This window comes from Penicillium lagena (assembly GCF_028827675.1).
Source record: "Penicillium lagena strain IBT 129212 chromosome Unknown utg000007l_segment0_segment0, whole genome shotgun sequence".
Lineage (NCBI taxonomy): Eukaryota > Fungi > Ascomycota > Eurotiomycetes > Eurotiales > Aspergillaceae > Penicillium > Penicillium lagena.
The window spans coordinates 1,968,649-1,986,268 of record NW_026623228.1 but is presented as its reverse complement, the minus strand read 5'-3'; the positions used below and the strand labels follow the sequence as shown (position 1 = coordinate 1,986,268).

The following is a 17,620-nucleotide window of genomic DNA, read 5'->3' as shown; positions in this document are numbered from 1 at the left end:
AATCATACTAGTTCGCGGTTAGTGTCCCGCGCCACACAACACACGAGGCGAACAACACCAGGCCGAGGAAGGAAGGAAGGAAGGACGGGGCTAGATCCAGCGGTCCGCGTTGCGTTTGCGGGCGATCGACGAGCTCTAGCCAATTAATCCACGGCGGGAGCAACAGGGGATCATGCTCTGTTGCCGGTGGGGCAGATGCCGCGTGGGAGTGGCATTGTCCGAGACGAACAGTGGATGGACTAGGGTCCGGACGTTGTTTCCAGACAGGTAGGAGCCTTAGGGGCCTAGTCCGTATCGTGTCTAGTATGAGAGGAAGTACAGCGGACTACTGCAGTGCTTACATACTTCAAGAGCACCGAAGTGACAGCGCATAACGCCGTCCCCCGATTGGTCCCTGCCGGCCATCACCACGCAGTCTGCACGCAACCAACCACACCATCGCAATACCCGCCGACCCTTCACCACCCCTCAACTCGAACAGGACTTAAAAATATGCCAGAGTCGCCCACTCCGTTTGTTTTCTTCTTTCCTTCAGCGAGTCGTCTGTTCTTTTTTTGCTGCCCTTTGAGTGAGACCTAGGCACTGGCTGCCCCCGGTTCTTGAATATTTTCTTCTATATCTCTATACTTCTACACTTTATTAATCCCTCCCCACAGAACGAGCTGTGCTCTCTGTGCTTTTTGGTCATCTGTCTTGTCTGCCTTGCCGCAGGTCTTTCTCAAACGTCATTTCCAACAACAGCAGTGCTGTGCCACTCGTCGCCGGTCGACGTGTCTACCTTGCTGTTTCAGCTCTAATTTAACAGACCACGCCAATAATCTCGCTCGGATTTATATTCTTTCACTCGTTGTCGTGAACTGGTTTCATTGACAACTTTTTACTTACTTTTTATTTACGAAACATCACCAGCAACAACCAAGCAAAACAAAGCAGAAATGGCCGCCGTCCAGCTTAAGTTTGCCCTGCGCACTTCGTCCAATGTCAAGACCGTCCATCTGGTCGGCTCTTGGGACAACTACTCGCGCCAGTTGCCGCTGTCTGCTGAGGACAAGCCCGGTGCCTGGCTGGGCAAGTTTCGCTTCCAGACCTCCATGTTGCAGCTGGGTGGTCGCTACTGGTACTACGTATGTCCTACCCTCTGCTTCTCTCTCTCGCTGCCTCCACTCTCTCTTGATAAAATACTAACTCACCCTGCAGTACATCATGGATGGGTACCACGTCTCGCACGACCCAGCCGTCGAGTACACCGTCGAGCCCACAACAGGCCGCAAGCTTAACATCCTCGACGTCCCCGGCGGCAAGACCAGCTCCAGTCACCGCAGCAGCGCTCCAAAGGCCCGCCGCGGCTCGACCAACATCGCTACCGGCCGCGCCCTATCCCCCTCCAAGATCCAGCACCCCAAGCCATCCAAGCCATACGCCTCGCGCCAGCTCCGCGAATCCGAGTTCGCTGCACCCACAGTCGACGACCTAACGCGCCGCTTCGCTGGCTCCCGCCTGTCAGACTCGGACGGGTACTCATACTCCAACAGCCCGCCCAGCTCCGCCGGTTCATCGCTGTCCTCCCGCTCGTCGTCAGGCTCGGGATCTACCTCTCCGTCATCCCTCTCCTCGCTCAGCGACCCGCCCCTGCCCCAATGCCGCTGCGAGCGCTACGGTATCACCCGTAAGGGCGACCGTGTCAAGCTCGACTGCGGTGGTAATCGGTGTGGGTATATCACCGAGAGCTCGGAGGCGAGCTGTTCTGAGTCCGAGGATTCGGACGAGGAGTATCGTCGTGTGCGCTCCGCTGTTCGTCGCCAGGGTATTGTTGTGCGACGCTAGATACGATAGGATACCTTCTTTGGTTGATGGGAGTCTTTTTTCTTTTCGGATTCTGCATTGTGCATGATCTGGTAACAGAAAGATTCTTTAAGCTTGGTGGATCGGGGACAGGTCACGCTCCTTCCTTTCTTGTTGGTTTTTTTCGATTGCTTGGGAAAATCACTAAATAAAAAAAAAGCCCTGAGCCGCGGGTGAGCCGGTCTCGCTTCGTGAGCTGGGCGTGGGTGTTAATTGATGGTTGTGGTGCAGGGGAGGAGTTGGGGTTGGAGAGAGAGAAATGAAGAGAAGAGAAGTCGTCGTGATGAAGAAGAGAAGAAGGAGAACCACAAGGGGAGGGTGCAGACGAGACCCCCGAACGAAGCAACCCATTTTTGATAATGGTCGACAAGTCGCATTCCTCGTGCCAGCCAGACATTATTATATCCACCTATCGGCCTTGGTTGGAAGGTATATGATATGAGTATCACGAGCCAGCAATGCTTGAATGAATGAATGCCAATCTCTATCTGCTCTGTGATGATTCCCTCTGGGATTTACCACAGCCGTGCGGAATGAATGACTCCCGTCTATACGCCATGTATCTCGCCATCTATTAAATGAACCAGACTGGTTGTTTCTGATAGACTGGTTAGTTTAATCAACAGAGCCTTAGTTGAACTCGAGATGGTGGAATGAGATATGACCCTTTTTTCAGTCGTTAGTGAAGGTGCATTGCATAACGAGGATCCGTGGACGCGTAATGAGCGGGCATGGAGTGCCCACACCTCCCTGTGTCTGGAGGCTGTAATCCACTCCCAGCGAAGAAACCATGTGGCCATCATGGTTGGTTGCTGTCCTCATAACAACCAAGTTTTGTTTCGACCAAGGGAAGGAAGGCTTCCGAGAGCCAGTAAAGTGGGAAGAAGCCGATCCCTCCAGTCAAAATTACCGCTCCTATCTCGTAGAGACATGAGTTGTTACACTTGGCATTATCAAAAGGCTGCTACAGAGCTATCATGGCGAAATACCATCTCCACAGGTAATAGACAATGAAGTCAACAAAGTCCTCCTATACGTATCTCTCAACGCTCGTAAGTGCAAGCATTTATCAGCCTTGACCTACTCATATCCTAAAGTAGTTAACACTTTCTCTGTCTCTACAATCTTTGCAAAACTAGTCAATACTCCCATTGCAGCTTCCCACGTCACCTCCGCACCAAGCTGCTTTCCAGTCCTCCAGTCCTCCATGCCATAACAAGCACACGCATCTGCCGCAACCACCAGCTGAAACCCAAGATCCGCGGCATGCCTGACAGTATTATTAACGCACTGTGACCCATCCATGCCAATAACCACGATCTTCCTCTTTCCGTCCTTCTCCAGCCGATCTAGCTCTTCTTGCAACTGAGTGCCCACGAACCCGCTACCTTGGTGCTTGACGAATTGGGGTTCCGATGCGAGCGGCGCCGCAGAGGCGTGAGGCGCGAACGTTTCGGGAAATTTCACCTGCGCGGGGTTGTCTGGCTCGCCGAGAGCGTCGTGGTAGACGTGTAGTACGGGCCAAGAGCGGGAGCGCCAGGTTCGGAGGAGATGTGCGACATTCTCAGTCAGTTTGGGGGTGGAGCGAGGTCCCCAGTCTGCTGGAGCCTCGACGATGCCCTGTTGGAGATCGATTACCAGGAGGACTGGTGGTGGGGAAGCCATGTTGTTTTTCTGGAGTGTAGAGATCAACTAAAGACAGACGTGAAGAAGAGAAGCTTATGAGGACAATAGAACAGGCTCAGATTGACTCATAGGATTACCCCAGTTTCTGACGGTGAGACTTAGCCATGTGACAGTCAGACGGCACGGAGTAAATAGCCTAGTCCCGGTGTGCCACCCACATCCCTGAATACGAGACTCCTTCATGATCCCACGAGTCATATGTTTAGAGCATTAAATGGATCACCACACGATGGTGTTGTAAGATACATCGGGTATGATACATATGCACAAACAATTAATGAACAAAGGTAAAAGCAACCAAAGAAGAGCAGCCTTACATAACGCCGGAAGGGTGGGCTTCTTTCAACGTGGCTATGCGATTATACCTATTTTCCTGAATGCACAGTCAATGTCACCTCACATGTGGTATTCAATGGGTAAGCTATTCATGATCTTAAAGGTCCTTCCCCTCAATATTGGTAGGCGACTGAGCCCCACCCATGTTCGAGATGAGATTCACTCTAAGTTATCGATAAGCATTTCTATAATATGGGGAAATAATGTGTTCAATATTGACCGTGTTCCGCTCTTTTTCTCTGGGCTTCAGTTGCAGCAAAGTACTAGTAGTTATTAGTCTGGTTACACAAATCAACATTCGACAAATCAACAATATTAATTGCGAAATGCGATCAGTGGCACCAATTAGCACAATCCGACAAAACTCCTGCTCATACTATCCAACGCTGAAGCTGGTCGTTGCTGTATTATTCCACAAAAGGGGACTGCTTTCTTCACGTCCTCGACTTAGCGCCGGATGCCTTCCGATTTATATGCTTCGTGGCGCAAGTGCTATACCTCAAGGCAGTTATGTATTAGTTCCCTTTAAGACACCACGAAGATCAGACGCATTTCGCTGGGGAAAATGGATCCTTTGTCACCGAACTCGTTGATCACATATGCCTCGAATGAACGACACAAGCCACCGGCAAGTACAGCATTCACTATTTAGCGTACTATATTCCGTGCATGTTCTAACCAGGCCGTTCCGTTCAATCCTTCGACCAGAAATGGCCCAAGTGATTTCATGGCAACACTGGTTTAGGTATTTGTAGGACAATCATTGCCATTCTGGGGTAACCCAAAGAAGGGCAGCCTTTCCGCGTTTACGATGTACTAATCCAGTAGGGAGCGGGGTCGGAAACTACCGCCCGACAGCCCTGGTTGATTGGCGGAAGCCTGACCACGGCATTGTCCTTTTAAAAGGTAACAGATACTTAGACCCCGCCAACACCTCAATTGCTGCCAAATACGAGAGAAGGTCATATGTTGCTGTCTCTCGCGAGGAATCCCGATGACTCCGCACCTCCATTATCGGCTAAGCCTAAATTAGAGTGGTTCCAAACACCGTTGGCCTATGACGAGGAGGCTGCCCCTAGGCGATAAAGTGGGGAGGGAGGGTACCTGCGCCAATGTCCTCCACATTTCAGGGTTCAAGGGCACGAAATTACGCTGCCAAATCGGCTAGGAGTTGGCTACGGATACTGTTTTTGAGGGGTCGGGATTAATAAAGACGAATATGAAGATAACAGGAGGCACTAATAATAATCCTCAAAGAAAGGGGGGAAGGGGGAGTTAGATACCACTCTAAGAACCGAATACAACGCTGCGGAGCTGTAGCAAATTAGAACCCACTGATTACAGGCCCTATATGCCCGTACCTGTGGATCCTTCGATTCTTGTTTGCGAAAGGACGAATACCGAGTGTAGGTACTTAAGAAGATCGTCGCTGCCCACAAATTCCGCCGATTTCTGCTCACGCGATCACCTACCGAAGTCGGTTGCTGCATTTTCTTTGCCCAACATGAAGTTGTCCACCAGTCTAATTGCTCTTGGCATGGCCGCAGCTACTGCTGCCATGCCTCAGCCGCGGGTTGAGAAGCCAGTGGGCAAATGGTTTGACCGTAAGTCAATTCTCCAAGGCGAGAAGGCAATCGATTTTTGACAATTGTGGTTTTCAGGCTATGTTGTGATCGTTTTTGAGAACAACAACAAGGATGTTACCTTCGGGCATCCGTACTGGTACAACCTCACTGAAATGGGCATGGTGCTGGGCGACTTCCACGGCACTACCCATCCTTCGCAGGTAACTAGGCGACGAGAGGTTGATCCATGGGATGCTGCTAACAACAATCATATAGCCTAACTACATCACCATGATTTCCAACACTATCGCGGGTGGTGTGTTCGATGACGCTGACCACAACACCACCCAAATGAGTCTGATTGATCTTTTTGAGCCCGCCGGTATTACCTGGAAGGCATATATGGAGGGCTACACTCCCCTTTCCGATGGTGGTTGCAACCCCATCAGCGAGGACGATGAGACTCTCTATGTCCGGTGGGTACCATTTCTGGCGAAGAGAAAGATAGTTCTGCTGATTCGCGAAACAGCAAGCACAACCCCTTCATGTCTTTTGACAACATCCGAAACAACACCAAGCGCTGCCGCAATATTGTAAATGCCGAGCAACACTTTGTGAACGACGTTGCTCTGGGTGCCGATGCCCCGATGTACATGTTCATTACGCCCAATTTGGACAACGACGCTCACAACACCAACGTCTCTTACGCTGCGCCAGCTCTGCAGCACTACGTTGACACCATGTTGAACAACGCGGATTTTATGAAGAACACTATGATCCTCATTACGTTCGACGAGAACGGTATGGAATCTTGTCTTGCAAGAAGTCCTCTTATATACTAAAAATCTTCCAGACATCTACTCCCCCAAGTACTTCGGTACCGACAACAACATCTACTCAGTCCTTCTGGGTAACGACACCCTTCAGTGCTACAACTGCAACGATCAGCAGTACTACAACCGTGAGTAACCCCATCCGCCGGCTGTTTGCCAACCCACTCACTAATATATGCGCTCCCTAGACTTCTCCCAGGTCGTCACTATTGAGCAAAACTGGGGCCTGGACTTCATTCCCCAGCCCGATGGAAGCGATGAGGGCTGGGATCAGTGGTGGTTGCCCTTCGGCCTCCTTCGCAACGACGGCCAGGATATCTGCGAGTCTTCTCCTTGCGATTTCTTCAACTAGACATATGCACTGGATGAGATAACGCATGAAAGAACCTAGTGGTTTTCAGGCTCTCGGGGACTGTTTGTGGAATGTTCTATCCTACCATTTCTGTATTGTACGGACTTCCAAGACATTCTTCGATACATTTGGCTGCCTATAATAATAGCCAAACAAGATTACATGTTTCTGTCCAATGTAGCTTCCCCCCACACGATTTCTGCAGATCCCTGCAATGTACTCTTGCCGGCTACCTGTACCCTGTAGCGGGTAAATCGGGAAGCATCAGATTGGTTGCAAGGAACCCCCACCTTGGTCCAACACCTTGCCAAAAAGCTTGGATTTCAACCAACGCTATACTCTTGAAAGCGTCGATCGGCTTTGAAATCACTTTTCCTCCATAATCTTCCCCGCAGTAAAAACAAAAAAGGCTCACTAGTGGTCTTTGAAGCCATGAGCCGAACTTCTGTACCCCCACGCTCTACTACGAATCACATCCGTGGACTTCTCCACGATAGAAATCTTGTGAAGTGCCCAAGCGCAAGTCTTGGTCGGTATATAAGCATTCCGCAGGGTCCACTTCAGCTCATTTGACTCCATAATGTCACTCCACTGTAAAGAGCCAAAATGAAATCTGGGGTATACCAATTTCTCATAGGCTGCTTTGCAGCCTTTGGTTCTTTCCTTTTCGGCTATGATCTCGGTGTGATTGCTGAGGTTGTTGCTGCCTCGTCATTCAAGACAATGTTTTTGCAGAGTAATGCAGATTCCAAGTCCGGTACGGTGGTTTCTCTCTACACTGGCGGCTGCTTCTTTGGCGCTCTTGGGGCCGGATTTACGGACAGATTAGGTCGCCGGGGAACAATCCTGATGGCATGTGTCATCTTTACAATTGGAGGCATCATCCAGACTGCTGGTGTTCGGATTGAGATGCTGTATGTTGGCAGGCTACTTGCCGGGTTTGGAACGGGATTCCTAGTTGTAAGTTTCTGGTTAATTATCAGACCGAAAAGTGTACTGAAACCAGAAAAGATGATTATCCCAATTTATCAGGCAGAGATTTCACATCGCCGCATTAGAGGGAGGATTACAACCCTACAACAACTCTTCAGCGCCTTGGGGCAGGTAACTGCTGGCTGGGTCGCATATGGTTGCTACGCGGCCTACAACAGTACAAACGACAGTCGTGAATGGCGGATTCCCTTGGCAATTCAAATCATTCCGGCACTTTTCCTAGGCAGCTTAGTCTATCAATGTCCCGAGAGCCCACGGTGGCTTTGTGACCACAATAAAGCAGACGAAGGGCTCAAGACTCTCGCTCGGCTTCATTCCCATGGCGACACGAACGACGCCTATGTGATTGCAGAGTTTAACCTCATCCAAACCCAGCTTGAAGCGGAACGTGCAGAAAAGACACCTAACTATCTTGACCTGTTCAGAAGCTGGCCACAATTCCGCCGCATAATCATAGTCATGGCTATTCAGGCAGGCTGCCAGGGAACTGGTGTTAGTGCTATCCAATACTTCTCCCCGCAAATCTTTGCTCAGCTTGGAATTCCCGTCAAAACAACACTTCTCATGCAAGCTGTCAATGCACTTGTGGGGCTAGCAGGCACCTCACTCTGCATTGTGATCATCGAATTGGTAGGACGACGGCCCTTAGAGATCGGGGGTTCGCTGATCATGACCATCACATTCGCTGTCAATGCTGCCTTGATCAAAATCTTCCCAGCTTCTGTTTCCAACACTGGTGCGCATTGGGGGTTTATTGTCATGACTTGGGTCTTTAACTTTGTGTTTTTCGTCACTAGCGGACCTCTGTCATGGGCAATTCCGCCCGAGCTTTTTGGAAACGCTATGCGCGACACAGGTGTGTCATGGGGCACGATGACTTCTTTCGCCTTCAATACGATGGTAGGCCAGGTCACCCCTATCGCGATTAGTGCAGTCGGCTGGAGATACTACCTCGTCTTTGTCGTCTGCAATTTCACCACGGCCATTTTCTTCTGGGCATTCCTGCCAGAGACCAAAGGGCTTAACTTGGAAGACTTGGAAGAGTTGTTCAAGGAATCGCCTGTCTTCATTCCTGGTTCTAAATGGGTGCCGAGCTCTCATATTGAACTGGACGCAAGGCGGATTGCAGAGAAGGAGACGCCGGCAAATCGGCACATCGAGCAGGTTGATGATGGCTCTGTGTGAGTAGAGGTTTGGAACGGCTTGCTCGTACTTTTCAACGTTATCCTTCTCACACTCAATTGTAGGCCACTCACCTTCCACTGCACGCGTTTTTTCCGTTGTTTCAGTTCCTTGCACAGTTGGTGGTTTCTCTCGTTCGACAGACACGGTAAAGATCATGTTCATATTGCCCGTATTGCAATCCCTATGCATATTCAGGATTTTCTCCCTTCCCACATATGCCAGTGCAAGTGTGCCTCTGTTAAAGGTACCAGCTCGACTCTGGTGGTACGGCATATGCTATGATGATCACTGGCTGCCCTATCAGGGATTGACTCGTTCCCTCGTGGTTTCCTGAACAAGTGGCCTGGTATCTTTTTGGAAGTTGGTTCAAACCTGGCTGAGCACTCTTTTTATTTTACTTCAATATTTATGATTTCTTGGTTTACCTTGCCTGCATCCTGTTATCCTCTCTTCCCATCACTCATCCTTCGGGTACCAGCACCGAGACTAGACTGATATTATAAGATCATAAAGAGACTTCCGCAATTCAACCCTTGCAGAGCTCGAGATTTTGATTTGAAGACTAGGCAGTAGAGGTGTACTGTATTTCATTTCCATATCTACCCTATGAATATCCTGATTCCTGATCTTGTGACGTCCCAGGTGATGGACTATCCTGGCCCTGATCCGTTCTCAAGATATCTAACAATCGCTCCGCCGAAAGGTGATCATTGACCGCCTCCATCCGATGCGAAAACCGAAGCTTCCCCCGGTGAAAAATCCACTCGCCCCCCTGCTGATCCAAAGGACCCCCCTTGAGCCCCGCAATCAAATTTTTGGTCGTCTGCTTGACGTATTTTGCAAGCGCGCTAGTAAAAGACTCTGGTGCATATGGTGGTGGCGTCGTAAATCCCTCCAAAGTTCTTTTCATATGTAGCTGCTCATATATCTTCCCTGATGCGTCAGAGTATATAGGAAACGCGTCTGTAGTCTCCTCCGTGTAGGGCACGATAACGGAATGGTCTCCACACCCGATAATTATCACCTGGGCTGGTTTTGCGCTGTGTGGTATTGTGTCCAATAGAGTCTGGTTCAAATTCGCAGAGAGGTTTCGAACGTAGTGTTGGTCGTATATGCAGAAGAAGTGGCGGACTGGAATTTATGAGACCAATATCACGCGAAAAGACTGGGCGACTTACCAAAAATGACGATAGTAGTTATTGTGTCTCCTTTCCCCGCCACGAGCTCACCAAATCGGACACTCTCGCCATCTTTTGTCTTTAACTCTAGCTCATAGGCTTCGTGCAGGGATTCGTCTGTTAGAAATTCAGGCGAGTCGGTCGAGAAAGTGCAACTTAATGATTCCGAGGACGGCAACGCCATGCTGTTGAGGAGTAAGTACACGCAAAATGTTATTTGCGTTTCTAGAGGATACTATCGCAAAAATTTGACGACTATAAGCCTTATGGAATGCGGAGTGCGGAATCCAACCGCATGACATCATGACTGCACCCCGTCCCATACTTAGCCATCAGGTTGCCGACAAGATTAAATGATCCATTCTCGGCCGAACCATTGATGTTCCCGAGTTCTCGCCGCACACAAGAATGCCTTGACCTTAAGCATGGTGTTGGTCCAGAACGTTCTTTAGTTCTGATCCACTGGATCTCTCCGCCAGACTCTATAGGGATTTTCTACAACTTTACCATGTTGGCACTGGTTCTCAAAAACACTTCCGTAAGCAACAATATTCGTGGCTATTAAACTCAAAAAACTGGGGGTATTATGTTTCTCGGGTTCAAGGTCGAAGAGAATACTGTACCAATAGAACCCGATCACTGATAAAGGAGCACAACAGAGACCTTCGCCTGTTCTTCGCATAATCGCATAACATCAAAGCCACATCGAATCATCAACCACATGTCAATCAATCCAGTAGCGGCGTACTCCTATTCTTCCTATCCTTTCTCACAATGTCGACGGGCTCAGGCGAAGTAACCTCGGACCGCTCCCCGTCCTCCGGATAGTCTCTATATCGGTCTTCTTCGTTGGCAAAGAGACTAGCATCAGCGTCTCTGCTGCGGCCTGGGAGCCAAGCGGGCACTTTCCACTCAGGGGTTTTGACGGTGGGCATGGACGGCATCTTGAGCTTCCAGTTGCGCGGGTTACCACTGCCCTGCGACTGGAACCAAGGAATCGACGGACGCGACGCGGGTCGGAGACGGTGACTGCAGTTCGGGCAATCGGGCGGGACAGTCTGCCACGCCAGGTATTGCATCAGATCACGGATTGCGAAACCGGTGTAGAATGCGCCTACGGCGAGATAGAGATGTGCAAAGCTATTAGCTCAATATTAGTTATACTACTTCCGAGGGAAACATTTACAAGATCGGTGGCTGGGACGGCACTCACAAATCAACAAGCAGCGGAATCGTTGCATACGCAGCGAGCATACTCAGCGCTGCATTCCCCTTTCGGCGGATATGAATCCAGGTGAAGACCAGGACCACCATGAGAGCCACCGCGTGGATCGTATCAACAAAAAACACGAGTATTGGCCGACGGGATTCCGCAATATGTTCTGTCGTCTGATCTCCAGAGCTATCTGCACTTTCCCCCGCGGCCTCATTGTCGCTGCGTCTCGGCCGGCGCAGTAAGAACCAGAGGGCTGCGCTGGCCGAAGTGCCGAGCGGGACAAGGCCAACAGCCGGCGCAGTGCTATGAGATAGTACACCGTGAGCGATGCATAGCGGGAAAGCGATCAAAAAGCTTGCGACGGAAGCGATGCGCAAGGGGCGCGTGCACGAGGGGGTCATGATTAGCAGCCGTTGGATATTGGGATCCATACAGCGTGGAGCTGGCCTTTCAAGACTGACAGAGAGAGAGCAAGAGAGAGACACACAAAGCAGATGCGATGCGGTGAGTGGTCAAGGGTTTTAACCCGTGAAGCGAACGAGGCAGTTGTTATCATTCGAAACGAAACAGAAGAGAGGGGGTAAGTGCTAGTGTAGGCCAATAGCGTTAGATATCACTGAGCACGGGGGATCAGATGCACGGCCGAAGGAAGACAAAGAGGGGAACTGCGCCGAGGGTGTGAATTAATGGTATCTGCCTATAGAAGTAGGTATCACACAGGCGCAAAATCTAGACTGCCTAAAATGTCGGAGACCCGAAGATGTAAATTATTCCCAAACCCCGACCGAAAATCATGTCATCTTGGAGTGAAAAATAAACAACCATACTATACATCAACCATAACCACTAAACTCCTTACTCCTTCATCAGAAATAGCAAGTGCTGTAGTTAAGAGCCCACCTGAATTATTGTGGGTTTACGCAGCTTCTTCTGCTTGCGTTTGGCTTCTGGTAGGGATGGTCCTGGCTCAGTCAGAGGGAGAAGATTTATTGAGCGTTGAGTTTACTCACAACTGCGGTTCAAATTCTCTTAGATCTATCGATCACCTTCCCCCACCAAAAATACATTGCGGTCGAGCAACCTTGACCAGCACAGATCAGAGAGGCTCAGGTCGGGGCTGAGGCTGAGCTTGTGCACACTAGGGATCAAATGACGACATGTATAGTCGGTCGACCGGAGATGGCAATCGACTATGACACAATAATTGGGTACGAGAGCTGCATACAGGATCCAAAGGAAACACGCCCATTGATTATAGTTAGAATCCGACACTATTGATAAATCAGAATTTGGTCGGATAGTTACGCGCAGATACCCACATTCGCGGCCAAAACCCGGCGACCAACGTCAGATCATAGCGGAATCAAAATATACCAGCAAATCATTCAACCTGTGACTTTAATAATAATATATATTATAAACAGACAAATTGATCAGTTGGAACCATAACTAGCAACCGCCTCCGCCAGGAGCGGAAGCAGCAGCAGCAGCCATCCCGCTAGAAGTAGCTGCCACCGATCCAATTATCGCCGCATTGCGCCGCCTATTTTTCTTGCGTATGGCTTCCTTATAGCCCTGCCGGGGATGATCGGTGCGGTCATACTTAGTAATTATCGGATGGGCCGGTGGCGGAGCCATTTTATCTGTTGCAGGGCAGAAGCACATGTTCTTCTGCAAGAGAATGTTCTCAGGTAGATGTGGGTGCTAGGTTTGGATCGCCAGTTGTGGATAAAGTTGGAAAATGTCTACCCGGACTTGGTTGAATAGATAGAGTGAGAGTGAGAGAGAGAGAGAGTGTGTGTACTGGCTGAGTTGGAAGATGAAGACTTTAATAATAATAATGAATAGATGGAAGATCTTGTTAGAGCGGTGTCTTTAGTGCTGTTCGGATTATTCCTTTTCAGTATAGGATCGATTCCACTGACCACTGGGTGCAGTGCCTTTTTATATTTATCGCAGTTGCTTTGGACCGCCCCAAGAACACATTGCGATCGGTCAACCCTGGTTATGTAGCAAGGCTTAGTTTGGAGTTGAGGCTGAGCCTGTTGCCACAATGGGGGCCAAAGTGACGATCCCAGAATAGTTACTCGATCAGGTATTATTGTTGTTACGACAACGATAAAACACTAATTAATACTGAGATGCAAGTGAAGCAACCCCCTCTATTGTAGAAACCCTTGGAATTGCTCTGGGGAATGAATTGACCCGCCCGGAATTCCCGAGCTGGGTTTTCCATCCCCGCATCCTGCCTTCGTTTAAATAGGCCATGCCAACCAAACATTCTTGAATGTTCCACTTTCAATTGACAATCACACAGACACAGTCACCATGTCACTTGATAAGCCATCGACAGTCCTCTACAAGGAGGCTAATGGTAGTAGAATCACGACAGACATCTATCTGCCCGCCGCCGCCTCGGAGCAGAGGAAATATCCCGTGGGTAAGTAAGCAGGCCATGGTCCATTCCGCCCTCTAAGAACCAAGTAGCTAATTAAACAGTCATCGATATTCATGGAGGCGCATTCATGCTTGGCCATAGCCGTATGGTCTCTCTGCCTCAGGTGAACGACTGTCTCAGTCGCGGTTGGATCGTGCTCGTGCCAAATCACCGGTTGTGTCCGGGTGTGAATCTCTTGGACGGGCCGATGCAAGACATCCGTGATTTGCTATCTTGGATATATGAAGGACACCTGGATGAGTACCTCTCGTCTCAGGGGAGTTGGCGCGCAGATCTGGAGAATGTGGCTGCGTTTGGGACGTCGTCAGGCGGTCACTTGGCCCTGAGTTTGGTACTTTCAACTTTCAAAGATTCAAAAAAGCAAATAGGAGACTGACATGAGCAGGGTTTCGGTGTTCCCAAACCAATTAAAGCGATTCTCTCGCTCTATGGCGCAGTACACTTCACCGACCCGTTTTGGAAAAAACCACTCCCGCACATCGCCGCCAAGCTCCCACCTAATCTGGAAGAGTCCTTCTTGAACAAGGTATACGACGAAAAGCCTGTACCGACGGATAGCTCTGTATCACTGGAAGGACAGACAGAAAGTGGAGCAGCAAAGGGGCCGAATTTCTCACGGCCACGCGACGCTTTCGCATTCACACAGATCTCGCGCGGGACCATCATTGATGCAATATATCCAGCCTCACAATCTACAGATGCGAAGATGGACCTCATTGATCCTGCGCGCAATATTAGTGGAGACTTCCCGCCGACCTATATCGTGCACGGCATGGCGGATACGATGGTCCCGATTGAACTAAGCCGTGAGCTGCATCGCAGGCTGCAAGAGGCTGGTGTGCGTTGTGGAATGACGGAGGTACCAGACGAAGAACACACTTTTGCGGCGATGATGAAGGTTGGGTCGCCGACTTGGTGGTTGCAGCGAGAAGGATTTGATTTCTTGGAGAGCCTTATTGGGAAGGGGCCTGTGTAGATAATTGGTATCTGTATATACTGACATATGTTATGGAGCATGAATGGGTTTCGTACATACTTCAGTCTGACGCTCCTAGATACCTTAGTTGATGGGCCGGGAAAACTGGCGAGATATGGTAGTTTAATATCTATCTATGGAGTCGGATTATAAAAGCCCTTGGAAACGACAAAAACTTTGTGGGGTATATTATACTAGAGTTTTCTCGACCGAAAATTGTGTAGTGGTGTGGATATGCCCCGCGTACATCCATGAGCTAGCATGTTGGTCACACTCGTCATCGCCTAGATCTTCCAAATCCTCTGGGCTGGTAGCGCTAATTGTCGTTGTATTCCGCGTCTCATTAGAGCCGTGGATAGTGTTAAGTCTCGTTTCGGGGTAGTCTCGGGCTAACTTGGCTCGACGCCTTGAGTTGAGCTGATAAGAAGACATCTGTACATGTTTTTGGAGGGTAGATGCAACGGCCCTGACGAGAGGGCCATAAGTTGGAATGCAGCAGATAACCGTCTATTTTGCTAGTTAGCGCTGATAAGTTCACCTTCAGAACATGGCTCTGTCTTACCCCTAGGCAGATCTCGATCGTACTCCAGATAATGGTGGTCCGACTGTTCAAAGAGTTTGACAGGTTTGACACACTCAAGATGCGGATGACTTGGATAATAGTGATGAAGAACCCAAGTGCGAAGATACACGTCAACATGAGCTATATCTGCTTAGCATGATGATCATTGTGGCTAACTATTTCCTGGGAATGGTACCTTTTGTTTGCGTTGCAAAGAGAGTCCCCAGAGAACAGGCAGGGGAAGAGCGATGATGATGAGATCAAAGGCAATGCTCGTTGCTGACTACCGTTAGCTCCAATTGCAATTTGAAAATTGACTTGACCTACCGGCAATGGAGTAGTAAAGAGCAAGCGTATCGATGCAGTGCCCTGGAATAGAGGGATTCCATTGCTTTGCAACCGGAATACAGCTCACACAGACGAGGAGAGTGAACAAAACTTGGTTGATGGTAACAGCGACGAGGACAATAATGATTATAATGCGGTATGTCTTGACGAAACCTCCCATGCGAAGGTACGAGGTCAATAAAGCAATCTTAAAACCGAGGAGAGCAAGAGTGTAGAAAGGCCCAGTGGCATATTGGATCTGAAATAATATGGTCAGCAAGTCAGAATCAATAAAAGCCAAGTCAACACTGAGCATACCTTGCCAAATGGGATCATATTTTCCGGTGGAAAATATGCATCATCCAATCCAACTCCCCATCGCGTCACTATTGTTTCCAGCCACAATTAGCCATGTTGGCCACGAATTACTGCCCAAAAGTGAATAAACTTACAAGCAATGATAAGTCCCGCCCGACCCAATATCAATATTGCACTGGATAAAGCTGCATAATCATCCACCCATGGGGAACGGTTGGTGAATCGTCGGGCGTAAAAGCGCAGGAAGACGGCTAAAAGTGCGATAATCGGGAACACACAGTCGATAGCGATGATCAGGACAGTTTCGTCTCCCGGGTCATGACCATGAAAGTTATGAATCCAAGTCATGACGTTGTTACCGAATAGATCGGATCAATCATACGATCATTTTTGATGTGATCGATCTAAGGAACCTGGGGGAGGGGGGATCAGAGAAGAACATGTACGAAAGAAGGACGAGGTCGCTAACACAGGTGACATGATGATTTAAAGGCTGTAACTACAGCAAGGAGAAAAGCTTGACTGCCAAGCCAATTGCCCGTTGGTTGACACAAGTGGCAGATCTCTAGAACTGCAGGGGCGCCCTTGGTCCATGGTAGCCTTTGCCTTATGAGCTACTCTAGGGCGGGGTGGAACGGGGTGGTATTTGGGCGATATTTCCAAGAAGAATCTCCGAAACTACACATGATTTATGATTGATAGATGTAGTTAACGTGTTGTTGAAGACCGACTGCCAGATGATTCCCAGAGATGCAGGTACGTGCAGTAAGAATATGCTGGCCTCAATCAAAAAGGCTTGGCACGGTAACGCCAAAAATGCAGAGTTGAGTCTTGTGACGACTGAGTTTACGGGGATTCGCCGGAATTAGAAGGTGGCGGCATGGAGGCATCGGCTAGACAAAAAATGGGCGGAATGTTTGGTACTGGTGGCGGACTGCGATTTGTCGGGTCCGAACTCGAGCCGAAAGGAATGTTATTGGATCGGCTCAAGGGGTGGTAAGAGAGAAGCAATCAGCCAATCAATCAAAGTCCTTGCCCAGGAGACATGTAGGAGAGATACAGAGAGTAACTGCATAAACTTCTACTCCATATACATAGAATGGGCTGACTTCAGGCGCTAGTGTTTCTTGTGCAATCGAAGTAATGAATGAGGATTATTCTATTCAAGGGCCAGCCTGCTCGTCGTAGAGTAGAGTACATTCAAAAGAAAGACCGAACGGCATCCGCTAGGTATGTAACGACAGAACGAACAAACGCCGGCAATGCATCGTAACGTCTCCATCAATCAGATCAGATCAGTCGAGTCAATCGAGGCCATTTCCATCCGTCACTAACTATCATCATCAATCAGGCCATGAATGGATGCAATCCCATAACAGCAGTAGCCATAGTCAAATAATTTCCTGCTCCACCCACATCATCCCCACAGCTGCGCTTCCATTCCAGATAGAACCAGCGTTTTCTGAACTCCTACAGAATCCCGACACCGGGTCGGAGACTCTGCAATGGAGGTGCGAGTCAATCGCGTTTGGTTAGTGCTCACCAGCAAGCATCACCCACAAACACAGAAAACGGGCACAGAGTGCGAGATGAGGAAGGGCAAGGCGTTTTGTTTTGTTTATCGTCAGCGCATATCAGCATAAGAATCAGACATGACGTCAACAGCCGGTGTTGAGATGACATGACTGGTCGTTGAAGCGCTCAAGACATTATCATGAAGAACATGGCATGTCTCACAGAGACATTGGTCATCAAAAGAGTGGAGAAGAGTCGCGTGTGTTCAGCGAAGCATA

At 49.3% G+C, this 17,620-nt stretch overlaps 9 protein-coding genes across 9 annotated transcripts; 4 read left to right on the top strand and 5 right to left on the bottom strand.

Moving 5' to 3' along the window:
- Nucleotides 1-935: 935 nt before the first annotated feature.
- On the top strand, nucleotides 936-1,824 carry esdC (GTP-binding protein EsdC; the record flags this gene model as incomplete). Its single annotated transcript, XM_056982260.1, has 2 exons — nucleotides 936-1,124; nucleotides 1,198-1,824. The coding sequence occupies 2 exons, from the start codon at nucleotides 936-938 to the stop codon at nucleotides 1,822-1,824; spliced, it is 816 nt and encodes a 271-aa protein (XP_056830096.1).
- A 1,098-nt stretch (nucleotides 1,825-2,922) lies between these two features.
- Nucleotides 2,923-3,507, bottom strand: N7510_010334 (Isochorismatase hydrolase; the record flags this gene model as incomplete). Its single annotated transcript, XM_056982259.1, has 1 exon — nucleotides 2,923-3,507. The coding sequence occupies one exon, from the start codon at nucleotides 3,505-3,507 to the stop codon at nucleotides 2,923-2,925; it is 585 nt and encodes a 194-aa protein (XP_056830095.1).
- A 1,861-nt stretch (nucleotides 3,508-5,368) lies between these two features.
- N7510_010333 (uncharacterized protein) lies at nucleotides 5,369-6,614 on the top strand (the record flags this gene model as incomplete). The annotated part of the gene is made up of 6 exons (XM_056982258.1): nucleotides 5,369-5,468; nucleotides 5,526-5,650; nucleotides 5,706-5,905; nucleotides 5,959-6,230; nucleotides 6,283-6,390; nucleotides 6,451-6,614. The coding sequence occupies 6 exons, from the start codon at nucleotides 5,369-5,371 to the stop codon at nucleotides 6,612-6,614; spliced, it is 969 nt and encodes a 322-aa protein (XP_056830094.1).
- Nucleotides 6,615-7,220: 606 nt separating this feature from the next.
- On the top strand, nucleotides 7,221-8,792 carry N7510_010332 (sugar porter family MFS transporter; the record flags this gene model as incomplete). Its single annotated transcript, XM_056982257.1, has 2 exons — nucleotides 7,221-7,574; nucleotides 7,626-8,792. 2 exons carry the CDS (start codon nucleotides 7,221-7,223, stop codon nucleotides 8,790-8,792), a joined length of 1,521 nt encoding a protein of 506 aa, XP_056830093.1.
- Nucleotides 8,793-9,396: 604 nt separating this feature from the next.
- N7510_010331 (peroxiredoxin-like family protein) lies at nucleotides 9,397-10,154 on the bottom strand (the record flags this gene model as incomplete). Its single annotated transcript, XM_056982256.1, has 2 exons — nucleotides 9,397-9,832; nucleotides 9,967-10,154. 2 exons carry the CDS (start codon nucleotides 10,152-10,154, stop codon nucleotides 9,397-9,399), a joined length of 624 nt encoding a protein of 207 aa, XP_056830092.1.
- A 544-nt stretch (nucleotides 10,155-10,698) lies between these two features.
- Nucleotides 10,699-11,617, bottom strand: N7510_010330 (uncharacterized protein; the record flags this gene model as incomplete). The annotated part of the gene is made up of 2 exons (XM_056982255.1): nucleotides 10,699-11,084; nucleotides 11,227-11,617. 2 exons carry the CDS (start codon nucleotides 11,615-11,617, stop codon nucleotides 10,699-10,701), a joined length of 777 nt encoding a protein of 258 aa, XP_056830091.1.
- Nucleotides 11,618-12,635: 1,018 nt separating this feature from the next.
- Nucleotides 12,636-12,851, bottom strand: N7510_010329 (uncharacterized protein; the record flags this gene model as incomplete). Its single annotated transcript, XM_056982254.1, has 1 exon — nucleotides 12,636-12,851. The coding sequence occupies one exon, from the start codon at nucleotides 12,849-12,851 to the stop codon at nucleotides 12,636-12,638; it is 216 nt and encodes a 71-aa protein (XP_056830090.1).
- Nucleotides 12,852-13,514: 663 nt separating this feature from the next.
- On the top strand, nucleotides 13,515-14,620 carry N7510_010328 (uncharacterized protein; the record flags this gene model as incomplete). Its single annotated transcript, XM_056982253.1, has 3 exons — nucleotides 13,515-13,626; nucleotides 13,686-13,975; nucleotides 14,030-14,620. 3 exons carry the CDS (start codon nucleotides 13,515-13,517, stop codon nucleotides 14,618-14,620), a joined length of 993 nt encoding a protein of 330 aa, XP_056830089.1.
- Nucleotides 14,621-14,809: 189 nt separating this feature from the next.
- Nucleotides 14,810-16,175, bottom strand: N7510_010327 (putative integral membrane protein (Pth11); the record flags this gene model as incomplete). The annotated part of the gene is made up of 6 exons (XM_056982252.1): nucleotides 14,810-15,127; nucleotides 15,183-15,323; nucleotides 15,379-15,461; nucleotides 15,510-15,768; nucleotides 15,828-15,895; nucleotides 15,962-16,175. 6 exons carry the CDS (start codon nucleotides 16,173-16,175, stop codon nucleotides 14,810-14,812), a joined length of 1,083 nt encoding a protein of 360 aa, XP_056830088.1.
- Between the last annotated feature and the right edge of the window lie 1,445 nt (nucleotides 16,176-17,620).